This window comes from Corvus cornix, chromosome 1 (assembly GCF_000738735.6).
Source record: "Corvus cornix cornix isolate S_Up_H32 chromosome 1, ASM73873v5, whole genome shotgun sequence".
Lineage (NCBI taxonomy): Eukaryota > Metazoa > Chordata > Aves > Passeriformes > Corvidae > Corvus > Corvus cornix.
The window spans coordinates 82,794,881-82,814,156 of record NC_046332.1 but is presented as its reverse complement, the minus strand read 5'-3'; the positions used below and the strand labels follow the sequence as shown (position 1 = coordinate 82,814,156).

The 19,276-nt window shown below is 39.6% G+C and overlaps 1 protein-coding gene across 2 annotated transcripts; it reads right to left on the bottom strand.

Annotated features, from left to right (window-relative positions):
- Positions 1 to 16: 16 nt before the first annotated feature.
- On the bottom strand, positions 17 to 19,036 carry LOC104686007 (arylsulfatase D-like). Of its 2 annotated transcripts, none has more exons than XM_019282926.3 (12): positions 18,777 to 19,036; positions 16,399 to 16,448; positions 15,724 to 15,873; positions 13,705 to 13,826; positions 12,164 to 12,286; positions 8,681 to 9,104; positions 7,806 to 7,942; positions 6,431 to 6,565; positions 5,885 to 6,047; positions 5,470 to 5,591; positions 4,835 to 5,179; positions 17 to 149 (listed from the first exon to the last, which is right to left on the bottom strand). In XM_019282926.3, exons 2-12 carry the CDS (start codon positions 16,422 to 16,424, stop codon positions 40 to 42), a joined length of 1,857 nt encoding a protein of 618 aa, XP_019138471.3. In that variant the 5' UTR covers positions 16,425 to 16,448; positions 18,777 to 19,036; the 3' UTR covers positions 17 to 39. The 2 variants fall into 2 exon arrangements, with proteins under 2 accessions (XP_019138471.3, XP_039422804.1); XM_039566870.1 differs by lacking the exon at positions 18,777 to 19,036 and adding an exon at positions 18,332 to 18,579.
- Positions 19,037 to 19,276: the final 240 nt, after the last annotated feature.

Genomic DNA, 19,276 nt, shown 5'->3' with positions numbered 1-19,276 from the left:
GCCCGGTCTCCTTTAAGAAGGTGGGCAAAGGCATTTAGTTCATGCTGCCTGCTGCGGGGGAGGGCTTCCCTGCCTGCCCCGGGTACCACGTGTTGAGTAAGGGAGCGTTGTTCTGGATGGAGCAGATGCTGGGAATAGAGCTGCTGGAGCTGCCAAGGCAAACGGAAGAGCTTTAGCAGTAAGTAAAGCTGAGGGAAAGCTCCTAAATCTCGGGCAGTGACACTGTCGGCTACAGCACACCGTGTGGAAAACCACCCTGGGGGTGGAAGTGGAAGAGCCCTGCCTAATGCAGAATGAGCCAACCAGCTCCCTTGAGATCAAAGAAAATGCACCACCGGATTGTCACGCTGGTGTGTGCACTCCAGTTCTGGCAGCAAGCCTAATTCCTCGTATGTTGTTATAGTTCCTCTCTTTGTGAGTTCTCTCCTAATAAACATGTGGTTGCACAATCTGGCTTGCCATGCATCTTTCCAGTCCCATGCGGCACTGGAGCCCTCTTTTTACTGCCTGTGTGTGCTTATACTAGTTTAAAAAGAGGGTATGAAGGTATTACGCTGTAATATGCTGAATAAGGGCTTTATTCAGAGAAAGGCAGAAAACAGGAGAGAGGTTCTTGGTGTAGACGTATTCTTACTCGAAGGCTAAAATAAATATCAATAAAAAATACTATGGCAAGAAGGAGAAAACAGAATTTACTGACTAGCCCTTGGTAATTACAATGGTATTTACAGCATCATCAGTGGATGTGGTGTATGAGAATCAAAAGGAGCATTCGGGTCTTAAATGTTATCAGCATATAGCAGTAGTTACTGCAACATTTTCCTGGAAAACTTCTGCCCCAAAAAGTAATAGGGAGCTGGGAAAAGGCCATGGAGTGGGGCAAAGAAATGAGAGTGCAAGGAATGAGGTTTCAGCTCAAGTTAAACACTGTTGAGGAGAGTAGGATGCTTGCATGCATTAGGGAGAAGATATTAAAGGAAAGCTTCAGAAATATGAAGAGAAAGATTTTAATTTTTTTTCTTTTTTTGAGGGACTTGGAAAGAATTAGGTAGAAATGGTACAATTCAGGAGGCAGAGGAAGATTCCTGGATTACAAACCAAGACTCAAGGAAAGGATCCACTCTGCAAAGACCCAGTGAAAAAAGTAGGGATTTGGGTTTGGCCCTTTTACTCCAGTGTAGGTCTGATCACACCACTTCCAACTCTCTTATCGGTGGGAATTTACTCTTTCCAGCTAGAAAGGCTCTTCTATCCTGTGTCTCTGGCCATCTGCCATCATGAGAAGCAGAGTATGGTGATGTGATGCTTTTAAAGCACTCTTTGTTACCAGCATCTTTATTTTGGCCTCCAGAGAAAGACTGAAAGAGGGTGAAATAAATCAACTTCCTTATCTCCTAGTTATCAACATTTTTTCTTGACTTCTTAACTTCTTTCATATAGATTGAACACGTATTTTTTAAAATACTTGCAATTTTGACTTTTCAATTTTGTGTTATAAATAATTCATTAATTGTAACAATTAGTAAGAAATAAATGAACTGCCTAGGGGCAGAAAGTCAACTCTGTAACTGGCTCACATGTTTGACTTTTGCAAGTATCCCAGTCTTCTGCTGAGATTAGTAAAATCCTTTATAACAAAAACCATCAACAAACCGTGAAGGACGCTAAAGTGTGCAAGAGGCAAACAGTGAAGCCCCAGTGAGAAAACAATGCTAACTGAAGTGAAATCCTAAAAAGCAGGACAAGTAAGTGTTTGTTCTTTACATATTACTAGTAATTTACAATAATAACTTCAAATTGCTTCTTTTAGATAGGATACAAATGCTTAGTTGTAAAATACCATGTGATGATATGACACGTAGTGGAAATTATGAGGCCACATTGTGTCCATTCAGTTTCATGGTACTGACAGATGCTGTGTGAGCTTTTAAATTTATAACCCTGATTTTGACATTTCCAGGTACTGCCATTGATTACTTATATTTTGATTTGCCCCTGAGATGCTATTTAAGAGCACAGACGGTCTTGTTTGAGATAGTGTTCAAGTGTAGACATCACAGATACCAGCTTGCATGTTCAGAGACAAAACTATTAATCTATGAAGCCTGACAAATTATCAGAATATTCTATCATGGTGTCCACAGAAGCTTAGCTTGAAATACTGAAAACTGTGATCTTTTTGATGATTACATGCTGAAGTCAAGCTGAAGCACTTGACCAGTGTGTGTCCAGGAGAACTCAAAACCAGCTTAAAAATATTCCTTTGATTCTAATGCAAAAAACCACAAAGGATCAAATACTACTTAGAGAATTATTCCTTTTTTCTTCTTCTTCTTCTGATTCACAGATCTCCTTTCAGTAAAGCAGACAAATATTTTATGTTCAATTTTTAAATGAAAAGAGGTAACTATGTTTTTAACAACTTAATTTTCATGCTCAAATGTTGCTTTCTACTGTGTTTGAAAACACTTTCAGTATCCAGGTTTAGATCTTAGGAGTTTTATAAGATGTTCTTGAAATCCTGTCTTGAACATTATCTATGTCATCTTAGGTTATGACCAGCATAAATCAATGAGATGAAAACTGTGTTGTGACTGAGCAGACAAAGTCAGTCTTAGCGAATGATTTGCACTGAAATAGTAGCCCATCAATCTTGTAGGAAAAAAAGAAAAAGAAATGTGAGCAAGCTGATCAGTATTTGCTAGTTAGGATGTTTCCAAGAATCTTACTGTCAAGGCAGCCTGTATCACTGCCTGGCATCATTCCAGGCATAATGTCCATTCTACCAAATGCTGAATGCTTGTTGATCCCCTGGCACTTTGAAGATCATCAGGGGATGATCACTGTGCTTTCATGTGCAAACACCAGTATCCATGACAAATCCTAGCTCAGATGTTTTCCAGTACCCTCTAGTCCTAATGGATATCCTACAGTGCTATGAAGTATTTCAGTGCCAGGAAAACTGGCACGCTGATATTCACAGGTATTACATCTGTACATTTCTAAAGGTGTTGAAAAATTGAGAGGATATAAAATCCCAGATACTAAACTGGCTTGAGAATGGAAGTGATATATTGGAAAATGACTGAGAAAATTGAAAAATGCCAGTCTGAATACAGTAATTTCAGGTAAAGAAAACACTTCATACTGAATATGAAAAGACCTTTAAATCTCTCCAAGAAAGAGCCAGTTAAATAGAATACACTCAGATGAGGAAAAAAAGCAGACATTCCTATCAATGCAGGAAGTAGCAGCAATCAGAACATGTGAAAGTGATGGATTTACTGAATCTCCTGAATTTTTCACAGAAAGACTGAGCACCTTTCTCATCAATAGCACTGATGGAGCATCTGGTTGAATTAGAAGAGTCTGTGAAATGCATGAAGTCACAACATAAAATAAAACTTTGCTTTTAAGCTGTAGGGCTTTGTTTACCTACAGATTTCCTGGTGACTAAATTGTGGGAAACAAGAGGAAATAAAACCAAAAGAAACCAAATGTTTACCAAAGAAGATGAACAAGATAATTTGGTCCTAGCACTGTAGTTAGAAGAACAGTTAAAAACAGTGAAGTAAAACAAATGGAGAAATTATGTTCTCAGATACCTACATATTCAGATATACCAGTGTAAACATGTCTATGTGAACAGACGTATTTACAGCCCTACAAGGAAAAGCATTACCTGCAAGGCCACTTAATTAGGAACAACTATTTTAACACAAAGAAGAAAAAAACTGCAGCAAAAGAAAGTACTAAAGCAAAGAGGTAGGCCTAAGTAATTCTAGCTCTTTGGTGGAGTGAAAATGTAACTTGTGAAGCAAAAAATCCTTAATTCTGCATTTATTATTTTCATAGAAAATTATTGGTTGTTTCCATAATTAGTGTTTGGCATCTTTCAGAGAGTCTTTTCTGAACATGCTCCTTGTCAGCAGGAAACAGTTATGACTGAGATCTGGGCAGCAGGGTAACTTCTGCAGTCCTGTGCCCCAATCACTGAACTGGACATCAGTGTGGTGCTACTGTGGCCAGCAATGCCAAAAGGCCCTTGCCGGTGCTGTTTAGGGATCTGGGTACTAAGGGAGCTTTGGAAAAGGAAAATCCTTTCCTTTTTTTGTTCTCCATCAAGAGAGGCTGACTCCAACCGGAGGAGTCCCACCCTTCTCAGAAAGTACAGCTAGCCACTGCCCAGCTTGTCATGTTTCCAAGCCTTACTCCTTGCCAAGGCCAATCAGCTGCCATCATCACTGCCACTGGAGTAACAAGCTACAAGGAAAGAAGAAAGCCTCTCCTAAGATTCTGTGAAGAACTGCAGGCAAGATTATTTTCTAATTATTTTGGAAGCAATAGTTTGCAAAAATTTATTATAGGGTCACCTTATGCATTGCCAGGATAACAAAAGGGTAGGGAGATAAGGATAGCAAAATTAAGGGAGACCTCAGTCCAGGAATCACTTGGAAATTCAGCACAAAAGCCCAAAGCAAATCTTTTGAATATACATTCAGAATCATCAAAACATAAGTTATATCATTACTTGTACAGCTCTAATCTTGGCCTGCTTCAGTGCATTTGAACTACTCATTCAGTTGTCAGCAGATGCAAGTAAAAACATGGTCTTCAAGTCATTCTATCTTGATCCCTCCCTGAGAGAGTCCAGTTTAGAGCTACCTTTACTAAGTACTGTGCCATTCACTGGAACAATTACTTTATAAAGGCTCAGTTTAGAGAAACAAATGATCAATGGATCAACATTCCCAAAGGAAACACTCTTAATCTAAATACATTTTTGAGAAACTATCAGGTTCTATCCTTTATAGGTCAGTAAGTTTATTATCACCTTCCTTATCACACCAACAGAACGGGAACGTCCCACAGCATGGCTGCAGCCATGGCTTCCACACCACGTTGGACACAGAGAGCTGCTCTGGGACTGGAGTCAGTGTCCTGCGATGCCCCTCTATGGCTCTGCCAATCTTCCTTATGACAGTGTCAAAGAGGGGCTCTGTCTCAGCCGAGAGAGGTTTGGCTTCAGAGGGGTCTTGCGAGAGTTCAAACAGCAATGGAGGCTCATGATGGGTCACGCCTTCCCCAAAGCATGGGCAAAATCCTCTATCATAACAAGCCCCAGCTCCAGGAGGACTGAAGATGGGAGTCACATAATGAGCCTTCCAAACAGCTCCAGCTGGCAGGAAAGGAAGAATCACAGAAGGCTGGTTATAACACTGTCAGTTATCACAAGGAAGAGTGAACGTTTTTCTAGAGTTCATTTCTGGATGCGCTTCAGCTCTATACTTATTAGTTAATGTAGTATTGTCATTTCTCCTGGTGCTGTACAGTACAGGCAGTGCTAAGTAAGTTCTTTACCACATCACGCCTGGTGCTACTTGGAGAGATGCAATCCCAGAACAAAATGTGTTAGAACAACGTGCCCTCCTGTAGACTGAATGTAATTGGAAAAAGCTCTGTACTCACTGTCCCTCTGGTGCCAGCGCGCAGCATGTAAGTGAACGCCGCAGTAATGGAACAGGAACTCGTGCTCCGAGTGCGGCACCGCTCCTCGCAGTAACGGCAGCAGATCCCGGCCGTCGATTACCCTGGCAGGAAAAACAGAGAGCACAGCGCTGAGGTGAGCTGGGCAGGACTGTGCTCCTCCTGCACACCTCCTGCTGGAACTGGCAGCTCTGGACAAGAGAGAGGATTACAGAAGATGGCAGGTAGGGGCTGAATCTCAAATGTAGAGAAGAGGCGGCTGAGCTCCTAGACATTGATGTGTCTAGAAAAGCAGCAGGACTGAAAAAGAAAACATCAAACTCTTAGAATGTGCTTCCAATCTAGATTTTCCATTGTTTTGGGAAAGAAGGAGGAATAAAGATACTTTTGTTTGTACCTGTCCTGAGGCACTTCCCCTCCAGCCAAATGAACTACTGTAGGATAAATATCCATAAGGCTTGTAGGTTCATCAATAACTGTGCCTGCAGGTAACACTCCTGGCCATCTAAATATTCCTGGGACACGGATTCCTCCTTCCCAGCCTCCCATAGCTTTTCCACCTTTCATTAAAAAAAAAAAAAAAAAAAAAAAAAAAGGTTTGATTTAAAATAGAGAAATTTTACACAAATTTTATTGTATTATCATGTTACTTTGACGAGTCTTCTTTACTCTTTTGGTTTTCTGCTAAGCTCCTACTGAGCATCAGTGAAAGTGTATTCACTAGACCAGCCCCCCGACAATTTGAGAATTTATGCTTGTAAAGGACACCTGCCCAGGTTAGAATTTACTGCATTGTTACATGACTAATTAGAATGAGACACATTTGCTTATTGGTAATAAACCAGTGTTACTCCTTCAGTGTGCAATCTTCTCTAAGCCTTAGGGGTGTCCTAGGTTCTTTACTAGTTGTTGCTGGGTTGTCACTGTCCCTGACAGCTCTTACCTTTGTATATTCCATTCCAGCCACCCAGCTGCCTTTTTCCTTCTTGTCTTTCCAGCCATCCACCATGATCTGAGGCAAAGTAAACTAGTGTAGTATCTTTCAAGCCTTCCTTGTCAATAGCATCTAGAACCTGGCCTGTAAACACAAGAATATGTGTATATTAAAAAGCAAAAATATCCCTCATATTACATAAATTTTAACCTCTAACTTGTAAACATTTACCATTGTAATTTCTAACCTAGGTAAGGCTGCTCATTAATATTTTTTAAGATTGGTATTTGTAGTTATGATATTGTTGTCTCTAAAAGCACAGAAAATTTGTGATGTGTTGTAACCACTTTATTATTGGTATTTTAACAAGGAGTGCAAGAACCACCATCACAGACAAGAAGCCTGTATTGTCAAGGGCCAAAACTACCACGTGCTGTAAAAATATGGAAAGAAATTATAATCTAAAGCCCCAAAAAGTTAGATTCTGCATCAGTGGTGGCCATCATGAAAACTACAGGAAAAACATAAGGTTACCCTTTTCTTATGTTATCTAGATCACAACTGGGATTTGCATTACATTACTGCGTGGATATAATATGCATTAATAACAAAGTTCCTTTAAATTTAAAAGTCATTCTTGAGCTGCTTCTGACATTCTTAATTATATTTGTGGTGTTAAAGTGTTTGATGGCTAGGTTTGAAACCAAAATCTTCCTGTATGTGTACCTGACTTTTCTCTCTTGTGCAAATGTGGGTACTTTTTGTCCATTATGACTGAATGATAAATAATTCTCCTTCCCCTCCAGAAAAACAGGCTGAAAAATAACTTGAATCTTTTTTTTTTTTTTGGGGGGGGGGGGTAGCAACACCAGTATACATTGGTGAACATTTCTGGATTTATGATTGTGGCTGAAATTCAGTACTTTGCTTAATGCAGCAGCCACAAATAGATAGCCTGCTGTTTTTCATCTGGAATTAATTTACTTACTGATTTTATCACCTTCTGATGCATCCTACTTAGAAATGACTGTACGAGGCTGAAATGACCTAGTCTTTCCTAATCATAGAAAATGAAATAATTATCACATATTTAGTAAGAAGAACAGGAGAGCTCCTTGACAGGATCTAAGGGGACATGGTTAAAATATATGTGACCAAAAAAAAAAAAAAGAAGAGTGAACATTTGGTCCAAGACTGGAGAAAATAAAAAACCAACACTATAAATCAACAGTGCTCACACAAGATTGAAAAATGTTTATGAAAAGCTTAGGATTTTTTTGTACATGCTTTTAATTATCTTTCTCATTCTTTCAATAAAACCCTTTTATTTAGACCTAGATAGGAGACATGGTTAGAGACATTGTTATGTGCTGTGATGACTTACCCACCATCCAGTCCATTTCCTCTACGTTGTCTCCATATAAACCGTGTCTGCTCCTCCCAAGAAACTTCTCTGTGGTGAGGAGAGGGGTGTGGGAATGCAAAAAGGAAAGAAAGAGGAGGAATGGTCTGTGCTTATTTCTACAAAACAGAAGTCAACACTGTGTTATGAGGGAGGAAGGTTCTCAATGCATATAGAAGTCAGTTGTAATGAAAAATGGTATTATTTGCATATAGATATTTCAACAATCCCTTCAGAAACACCTTACTTTGTAGGGTATTATAACCCAGTGATTAGGATCTGTCTGATAGAATAATGTTGGGCCTTTACAAAATTATCCTTTTTCTACCCTGAACCATGTAAAACTTCCAGATTGAAGATCCACTTTCTGCTGTTGCAAAACACCACTGTGCTACTGAAGTGAAGGCAGCAAGTTCATCTCCTGCCAGCTGTTACCCACTTATCAATCCATATGATAAGGCTACATCACAGCTCTGCTTCTCTTTCCCTGGCCCACACACACATTCCTGACATCACCTGGTATTCCCTAAAGCTGCAATGTTGGTCTCATTGATAGGTATACATATTTCTTAAATATAGCCTAGAAATATTCAATAAAACCAATGGAAACTGGGAAATGTTACCAGCTTTAGTGAAGCTAGGAATAAGGGGCATCCTTAAGCAGTAGCTGTTTCTTTAATTATATGATATAATTATTGATATTATTTAAAATGAATAAGAATAATAGTACTTCTAATCCTACATAATATTGTAAAAAATAGAAAAACTTAGGAAGACATGAAACAGAAATGTGCTGTTTAAAAGTTGCAAAATGCACAAGAACCAGAAAATTTGTGATCAAAGGAAGCCCACTTCACCTTTCAATAAATGAAATGGACTCTTGCAAGACAAGGGACGTAGTTCTGTCTGTCACCATTGGCTGCTCAGTAATTCCATGGTTTCTCATCATAATGCAGTTCCAGTACCGTACAAATCCATAACTTGAGAACCAGGATACGAAGAACAGGAGACTAAACGCAGCAAGGCAGGTCAGTGTTTTCTGCTGGACTGAAATCAAGCCAGTCAGTCTTCCAAGGACAGCAGTGAGTGTAATGAGGCCAATCATTTGAGTGGAAAGCCAGAGTTTCCTTCTAAAGGCTCTGTCCATCTCCGGTGTTTCTGTTGGCTGACAGTCACTTATTAGTGTAAAAGGCATCCCGTAGAAATAGTCAAATCCATGTTTTAAAGGGTGATGGCAATGGTCATTGCGGGATTCACAGTTAACACCTTGATGCCACTTCCCTGAAAATAGAGGTTATTAAAATATAAAGAGATAATATTTTAGAAGAATGGACTTTTCCTTATACAAAACATTTCTCAAAAAATGGTTGGTTGCTTTCTGCTTGTGACAACTTCTCCATCCTACACAGAAATATATCAAGTATGTAGTTATATAAGGGGATTGATGAAAGTAAGCCTCTACAATTTATAAATTTTCAACACATTTATTGGTGCTGTGTACATATATTCATGCCCTGTAGCTTTGATCAAACATTTAAAAAAATGTAGTATAAAGGAAACTAGAAACTGAGAAAAATTCAGAGCTGAGCAAAAATGTACAACCTTCTTGGTGACCTGTCAAGTATCAAACAGGAGGAAGCTGTCCTTTTGTAAGCATCGGGCAAAATAACCTTGTTTTTTTTGTCATTTTACCTTCAAAGTACTATGCAGACCTCTTCCTGGAAGGTTTTGAAGTGCTTGATGTCAGGACTATGGCCACGCTCAGTGTTGGTGCCAGATTGATAAGGGGAGATGTAGATAGACTAGTCAAACTGGCAGCTCAGGTGACTGTTTGCCAGACAAACCACTGGAGCCAGAAAAACTTGAGCTCAGGAGATCAGGATTTCTCATGAAGCTGTACATTTGTAAGTAACTTTGATGATCATTATATCTCCATATACTGAATGAGAATAAAAGACTTTGTTCTATAAATATTTTTGCTGTTTATTTGTGTTTAATCAAATTTTTAAAAGTTAAAGCCTCTTTCTTTTAAATACTGAAGTCTTCGTATATCAGAAGGAACATCTCTTGGCCTTTTGCAACACAATTTGTTCTTTGTTATCAACATACCAACTATTATGATGAATGGCACATCAAAACCATGCTTTTGCTTCCCCTCCAATCTATTCAAACAGACTGGTTAGACACTTACATGGTGACATAGCAAGTTGGCTCATTTGGTTGAAACCCTAAGGTTTGTGAATGTCTGAATCAAGTGAACAAAATCTAACAATCATCAGAGGTTTAATTGCATTTTATGCAGATCCTGGATGCCAGATAAAAATGGACATTAAGAATTTTACCTGAAAACTAATTTGAAACTAATTCTTATTGTGGAGAGAGGAACTGTGCACTTACAGGATGATGTTATCCTCAACAAATGGTTTGCTGTATTACCAGTACATGTACTAGCAGCCAACCCTGAGTAGGTTTCAAGTGAATTGCAGTGCATTACAATAGGAGCAGAAAAACTGCCTCAGAGAGGAACAATTGCTGCTTCTCGGCTGTGAATATAAAGAAAGAATGCACGCTCTGTTGTAGGTGGATGAATTGCTTTCAGCTAAAATCTCTATGCAGTTTACCTCCTGACATATTTAGAGCCAGCTGTAGAACAAAACAGGTTTGTAATCAATACGTAGATGTATTGGTCATAAATACAGGGGCAGCTAAAGTATTCTTGGAATTCAGATGCACTCCAACACTAAATCTCCAGCTGAGGTCGATAAAGGTTTCTGACATGCTAGAAAAGGATCAAACCTCCAGAAGCTAAACTAAGTGTATAATTAAGATAAATTAATCTCTGAGGGCATTAGTTATACAGCACTGGTTTTCTGACTACAAAGTACCTTCAAAGCATTTCCCAACAAAAAATCTCATTATCACCTCAAGCTGCAGGTTATTAATAGGATTTAACTTTGCAATTAAACTGGTTGTGCTCAGGGCAAAACAATCACAAACAATTCAGGTGAGACTACTTAGTGCTCATTCAGCTGTGGTGGCATGGGTAGATGTTATGTTAAGATTTTTTGCTTCATGACTTGAATGTAAAGTTCTTGCGGGTTTTTTTTGTGTCACTTATCATTGGTGCTCTCCGTCATCCCCCATGGTGCAATTAGTCAGGATCTGTCAATCTGGTTAATCCAAGTGATGCTTTTGGCATCTGTGATTTTAGCTGAGATGCCCACAGGGAAAATGCCTCCCCATTTTGCTTCTAGGAGGCAAGCAGCACAACTCCGCTGCAGGGCAATTCCCTGGGGAGAGTGAAGACAAATCTGATTGTTTTGCTAGTGATAACATGCTGTAATCAAGATGAAGCATGCATGGTCTGTTTTATGAGCTGATTAAAACAACTAAAATAATATCACTACAAAACTAACAGGAGATGAAGCTTCAGTAATGCAGAATTTAAATGGCTTGGAAGGCTTCTTTTAGTTTTGTCCCGTGTGGTTTAGATTTATTCTGTTGAATGAATTCAAATCTATTTCTACAGGAACTTCTATTAATACATTCAGTTGGTTTGTGAAGCTAATATTTTTATGTGTCAGATACAGATTTTGGATTTTGACATTTTACATGCTCAGGTGAGGTAGGGCAAATAGCTGAAACATCAGCCAGGAATATTTGTACTTTATCAGCCTGTGGAACTATGTGACATATCTAAGATAAATAGTTATTTGAAACAAGATCATGACCAAAATTTACAACTGTAAAAAAAAATAATAGTCCTATAAAATATAAAGTACAATGAAATTCTCATTGATGCTGAAGAAGGCAGTGTTTTTGGGCTGTACGGAAATCTTGGTGAACTACAGTGGCATGCTGTGACTGAAGAAAAAAATAATAGCTTTGGTTTTGTTTCTGAAAGGCCCAATCTTGTGACACTATTAACTGTCTCTAATGTCTTAAGTAGCAGCTGTTGCCTTTTGTGTGAATCTGCTCTGAACTGTGTAAAACATCATCATGCATATTTAAATGGCACCCATATTTTTACTTTTCTTTCAATGAAATAGTATTGGAATAAGTATCTTATACCTGGTATTCAGGAACTAATGACATTTTCTGTTATGTATTTTAACGGCTGTGCTTGAAAGTGGGTTAAAGATTGTCCTCTTTGTCATATGCTTGTTCTTTTAAGAGTTATGCTTTTTGGTCAGAGTTTCTTTTTACATATTATTCTTGATCAGGAAATAAGAATATTACAACTGAAGTACACACAGTTACTAACTAAAACAAATAGTTTGAGTGAGATGTGCAGGTAAAACACATTCCAGAACATCTTTAGGAGAGGAGTGCCCCCATACCTATCAGTCCTGTGCTGTAGCCTTGCTGCTGCAGTATTTTGGCAAAAGTGGTTTCATTTGGAGGAAGCCCTCCTGAGCCGGCATTCCAAAAAATAACACGGTAATCATTTACAGCATCCATCCCTAAAAATACAATAAGAAACAATCTGAGTAAGTATAAAGGGTTGAGTACTTTTATCCAACATACTTTTTTTTTCCTGATTTCATTGAAATTATATTGGTAGATATTTATCCTAATGCTGTTTGTTTGGGAAAATGAATCTAAGACCCTGGACAAGATTAAGAAAGACTTAAGACTCTCCATAGTACCTCACACTGAGACCTTTTTTTTCTCTTTAATTTAATTTCATTTGGAATGGCATGGTTGTATAGGAGATTTTACATGTCACAGTAGTACCTAGGCTGTATGAAATGCACCTGCTTAGTGTGAATGTGAGGGCAGGGAGGAGCATAGGGAGACTTCAGCCCTCTATCACTCTCAAACTCCAGCTCACTGAAGGCTGCCGGGGAGCTCAGGATTTCCTTGCACAGTGGCATGGCTGGTATCTGATCTCTGAGCCCCACAGAGTAGCTATCTTCTCTTTACCTGCAGGTTTACACCCTACCATTCAGCATTTTGTACTGGCATAACCCTATCATACAGCGCTATGTAAAGTTCAATCTGTCAGCATAGCATTGAACGTCTCTGGCCCTGTTGTTACAGTGGGAAAGGGTCTGTACAAGCCCATGTGTGTTTTCAAACTACCAGTCTCAGTGGGAGCTGTCATGATAAAAGTAGGATGATGTATCAGCTTCAAAATGCTTCCGGAATGAAGGCTCTGAAGATAATTTACAATAGAACAAGTTACTGGTAGGAACATGTAGAGCTATTTGTTTTCCATACCTCTTCATCTCAGGGATGCAGTTTGACAGGATAGTGTTTTTTCTTCAAAAACACAACTGGGAAAAATAATATTGCTGTCAAACTGTTATCTCCTAGGACAGATTAATTTTGGCAGATACGTAAAGAAGCTTTCTGATGAATGACTCGTTCTGCACCTTGACTGAAGGGAACGGACACACATCTGCACAGACCTACTCTGCTCCCTGCAGGGCTGAGCTGCCTCTGACATCTGATGAAGAGTCACCTATGACAGAAATTAATTTAAATTGTGCTTTTGTTAAGAGTGTTGTTATTGTTGTTAATGTTTTGTGTAATGACTTTTTTGAACGTAACAGTTTGCTCTAACTCCATTCTGACTGCAATCTGTACAACGGAGCTTCAAAACATAACCAAAATTGTGAGCTGGGGGAGACCAAGATGCCCTGCAGAGCTGATTTTTCTGTTCTGCTTCCCCCCTCGATCAGTTCCCTGTAGCCCACAGATACAGGTACCACCTCAAGGGTATTTAGCCTGTCTGACATCGCGTGTGTCTCAGTGAGGAGTGGCATGTCTGTGACTCCTCTATTTGCACCCTCATTTCTTCTGTGCCCATTGTATGACATTGTTCTCTCCAGCAATAAAGCAATGTTTAAAGGCTGTGTGGCTTTGCAAGGCAAACCTGATCGGAGGGGATATCTGCCAGTGAGGAAAGCTGCTCTGCTGGGGGTGCAAAGCGGAGCTGCAGCAATGTGTTGGGTCAGCTTCACTCCTTCCTTTGCCAGGCGATCAATGTTCGGGGTCCTAAAAATGCAACCAATGCCACCAGATATCGTTCAGAGAGTCTTTCAAGGGAATAAGAAATTATATACTTATCTTTATTTTTGGAAGTTTCTTCTATTTGAAGACAGCCAGGAAATATATATTTTTTAAATTTATTGTAATTTTTCTCATATGATGGGGAAATATTTCTCTTTTTCTTTCTTCATTAACAATCAGTATCTGGATTAATTTCAAGTCAACCATTCCTTCTTTTTCCCATGTCCTATGAAGAGTCTTGCAGAAATCATAGAATTGTAGAATGCTTTGGGCTGGAAGGGACCTTAAAGATCACAAAGTTCCAACCTCCCTGCCATGGGCAGGAACACTTTCCACTAGATGAGGCTGCTCAGAGCCTCATCCAGCCTGGCTTTGAACACTTCCAAGGATGGGGCATGTACAGCTTCTCCGGACAGCATGATCCAGTGCCTCGCATCAAAGACCTTTCATCCCTCCAAAACTGCATTTCCTACGCTAGCTTCTTAAAGAGCAGTGTATCAGCCTCAGTGTATCAGTGTAATGGTAATTTAGTTGCCACAGGGTGACAGTGCTTGACTAGACAAGATGCTACATGACTTACATGTACAGATACAGGTAAAGGAGCAAACAAGGTACTCCTCAGGATGTTTGTAGGGAAGGGAAAAGGAGAAAAATGGAAAGAAATCCTGCATGTTTTCACACTGTAGTGGTAATCTCTCATGGCAACATGAATTATGCCACAAGCCGAGTAAGTAGGTGAGAAGAGGCTATTTTGCAAGCAACTGGCAACCAACAAAAACAAGCTTGCCTAGCACACTAGTTACAGACAAGATAATATCTTACAGTTCAAAATACAATACCCCCCCTCTTCCAGTGTGCCTACTTCTATTTTAAATTATTGAGCTTCAGTTTTACAATTTTGTTTTTGCAATTATCAGTTCAATGGTGTTCACAAGTAGACAAAACCTTCAGTAGGATTTTGAAAGATCCTGGATGTTTTGTTGCTTGGTACACTTGTGGATTCCTCCCTCAAAGACACTCTGCTAGGAAACAACATGTGCAACAAGGTTTCTTATTCTCTACAGCCTTTCCCCAGAGGTGCGGTCTGGGGTAATTTGGCAAAGAAATTGGTGTAGTTCCACCCTTCAGCACAATTGCCATCTCAGTTGGCTCATAAACATTGCTCCTCAGAGCAATGAGGAAGCAATAGGTCTGCTTCCTAAACTGCTGTTTCGAAATCCTGCCATTCGTAGCACTGCAGAGAACCAATTGCTAAGAGAGCCCAGGTACCCAGTCATCCTCCTAGTACACCCCGAGTGTAGCTCACTGCTCTTGAAAAGAAAAGCCATGCCTTGGGGATTATGCTGTGGAGGCCTGGCCTTGCAGAACCCTATCAGCTCCCTATGATCACCAGCTGCCTGTCAGGAACTTCCTGACTGAAGCCTTTCAGGGTGAGATTCCAAGAACTTTGCTGCATGAGGGGAGGGATAGTAGCAAACTTGGTTTTGTTCAAACAAGTTACAAGCCAGCAGGCAATACTGTGGCACAGTTTTCAAAGAGAAGGCAAATTCTATGTCCTTGAGGCTGAAAAGAGAAATATTTCCTGGTAACATTGCTCATTGCAGTCATTTAACTATATTTTGATGTGAGACTGGGAAAGAATGGCAACACAGAATTAAAATGAGATAATGAGGCCTGTATGTTGAAAGAGGGGACAATATTTCCATCTTTGGGTATAGCTATTTTTTAAGTGTTAAGCAGTTAAGGAATACGAAGCAGCTCCACACAGCAGAGCTGGCCCTGGGAATGCCCCCTAGGCTATGAGATAATCCTGGGCAGAGGATTTCAGGTTTACATTAAATACCAAACCAGCTCTGTTCACTCTTACGGCCAGTTTCCTTACCTGATAGTATCATTCCCATAGCAACCTACGTCCCCTATGCCGAGATCATCAGCCAGCAACAGGACAAAGTTTGGCTGTGTGATGGTGGAAGGCTGTGTGGGTGGTGCCTGCAGAAGCAGACCAAAAATCAGGGGTGTAGCCAGAGGAGACCTGAAACACAGAAGAAGGAAAGAAGCCAGTGACCTGGCCATTCATCACTTTCCCTGCATGTGGCCAGAGACCCTCCGATGTGAGCTTGGCTGCAGACCAGACCATGCTGTCCAGACAGAGGGTGTGCTAAGTGTTTATCATTTACCCAAACTGATGTAATGAAGAGGAAATGGCCAGGACCATAACTTTAAAATCTCCTTTCCTGATTGTTTCCAAGTTTCCTGCAAGCAGTCTCACATGGGAATTTACATGTAGCAGATGGCATACAAGTGATTTTGCTTCATGGCTTTGGATGTTTATTAAAAGTTGGTCTGGGAAGCTGAGAATGGGATCAACTTCCTCTGACACGTTTTCTGCCCAGACTGGGATCTTTCGGTTGTGAAAAAGTTAATAACAAGAAAAACAAACAAAAATCACATTGTGAGATAAACAATGATACTCTTCTGTAACATGGTATTGTGTCATTATTAAGTTTCACTCACTTTAGATCTATGATATAACAGAAACTCACGATTTTTTTCTTACCAATGAGATGTTAGTTGCCAAATCATTTCTGCATTTGGAGTGTTCAAATCCTGCAAAACCAAGAGTACCTTGTCATAGTTACATTTTCCCAGTGGTCACCGCAATAAAAATAGATTAATAACTTAATCAAAGCCTGTTAGCATTCTGTTTTATTTACTCCAGTGCACCTCAGATCAGACCCTAAATGAAGAAGAGTAAAGGCATTAATGTTATTTTTATTGCCCTTCACTTATTAGAGGAATTTTTCTTTTTGTGTAAAGAAGTTTATCTCAAAATAGCGAAATAATTCTATTTCCCTACATGAATCATCTGCATAAAAATTACTTCCTCTTCAGAAAAGATATAAGTTTTTTTAAAATCCAGTCTTCAATATAATTTATTTTTCTGTAATCATAGACAGTAGCAACATTGTGCTTTTTCACATAAGGTGCTAAGTTTCCTCTCAGGCTTGTAAGAGGTATTTTTAGTTGTAGAAATTCTAGTCATCTTTTTCCAACAATTATAATTTCTTAGAAGAATTCATGACCTCTTGTTATTTAACTCTGAGAATGAAGAGGTTTCTCTGGGGCTTTTCCTTTCACTGTCAGGACAGTGAGACAAACTAAAGACTTTGAAGTAAGGGCCAAGTGAGTTTGGTTCAAAAGCTTTAAAATAGACTTCTTTCAAATTTATCCCATGTCTGGCTAAACTGTCCCAAGCATCTCAATTTTATAAATTATGTTTGTTTGATACTTATTTTTCTTTTCTAGAAATTATGTATTAGGCAGTTTAGTTAATATCCACAGTTCTTCCATTTTATCCATCAATGCTACAAGCTTTGATGGAAAAAATTAAATTTCTGTGCTTAGAAAACTGTCATCCAAACACATGCTTACAAGCACCAGAATTGATGCAGCGTTGGTATCTAGACACTCAGTTTTCTGCATTTGAGTTTGTGCCTTTGCTGCATCCTAAGTAGTTATAGGGAAAGTACTGGAGAACACCTCAGCCATCTTTTACATTTGCATACTGTGAGCCTCCAAAACAGTCGAAGTAAAAGGGAGTTGGAAATAATCAGATTTAATAGTGCAGTTGGTTGTCACTAACCACCTGTGTTTCACAGTAGAGAGACACTGATTTAAAGCACAGCCTGGAGCTCAAGGCTGAGCTTCCCCAGAAGCTGTCTGTAAAATAGCAGGCAATATGCAGAAACCAGCTACTGTTTTATTATACTGACTGGTATTATCCCTGTCAAGCCATTTCCTCAGTGAAAGGTGATGGGAGCCCAGGCAGAGGAACTGCAAGCAGTCCCCTCTGCTATCTGAACTGAATTCAGCTTAAAGCAAAACCCTTTCCTCCCTCTCCCACTGTTAATCCCTCCCCCAAATTAATTTACTTTTTGTCCCTTTCTTCATCTATTTTAATAATCCTGGGGGAAATAGCTTGCATATTTTTTATATTTTACCAACAGTTTTCCTGTATTGATTCAAAGTTTACAATCAGTCTTTACCTTTCCAACAAAATATTTACAAGATACTAAAATCCCAATTCAAGCCAGTTTTCATAAGAAAAATATTCATATTTTTAGGTGTACTCATATACACTCTTCTTAAGAACAGCATGCATTTGTGGCATCAGTTTGGCAGCAGTCAGTGAAAAGTCACACAGTTAATACCACTCAGTTTAGTACAGTTCAGTCTGTGAAAATTTCTTTTAAAAGTTCCTATTTTGTTGACTTGATACAGATAAAAGAAAACACAGACTTGTAAACACGTAGCCTGCAGCTCTCACTTTGTTCGTAGTCTTGTATAAGAGTAAAGTTGTTGTAACAGGAAAAGTATTTTTAAAACTTCCTTGGGATATTTTTATCTACAGAAGAAAAAAAAAAAAAATCCAAATAGGCATTAAAATTTTCCTGTGTATTTCCCAACATAGTAAGGGAGGAATACAGTACCTGGTCAAGTTATGTTCAAAGCAGGCAGCTGATAGACTGGCGACTTAAAACCATTCCAAATTTTTTCAGCTCGAGGACTGCTGCTACTGTGCAGTGTTTCTGAAGGCAGTCCTGAAATGTGCCCTAGCTGCACGTCCCACAGTTCACCACAGGAAAAGCGTGTTATGCCAGAGCTTTCAAGCAGCTGGATGTTCTGGCTTATCGTGGAATCTCAAGCTGCACGTCCCCCTGCTGTTCGCACAACCCTGACATTCACACAGTAAGGGTCGGGCTGGGGAACGCCACAGATGTGGCTAAAATGCTTTCTGCCTAACCACCAGTCTCTCGAGGGATGGTAATGATCTCCTTCAAGTCTGAGACACTCCCCTGAAAGGCACTATAAATAACAGCTCCCAGTAAACCTCTCCTCACTTCCCCAAGGAAAAGAGAAAATAGCTGTACTTACGGAGCAGCAGTTCTTTGTTGTAGAAATAGAAATCGAGTTAATTTCTTCACTTTATGGCAACCGTGAGTGTCCGCTGCTGTGAGGTGGTTATCTCTGCACATGCAGGGAGAAATAGTTCTAGGGTGGGGAGGAAATGCCGGTAAGAGGCTTGAATTTGCTTTTTCAGAAAATGAGTCATTCGTCTTCACTTCTGAGTGCTGCCTGTTTTCTAGTCATAGCTCAGAGGCACAAATTAAGGTTACATGCTGGCTAATGCTTATTTACTTGATTTTTTCTTATTTGAGTCCTCTTGTACTGAGTGTTTTGGGACAGCATGAGGCATTACCCAACAGCAATCTTGCTTTACTAACATAGAATGCCCTGCATTTTCGTATCTTAGAAGGGAGAGTTGGTGAGTTGGTGGTATCAATTGCAATGCTCAGGTTGGATTGCCAGTGGAGTATCTCTGAGGCAAGTTACAGCACCATGGGTATCCCTTCCCTGCTCCCTCCCACCGCAAG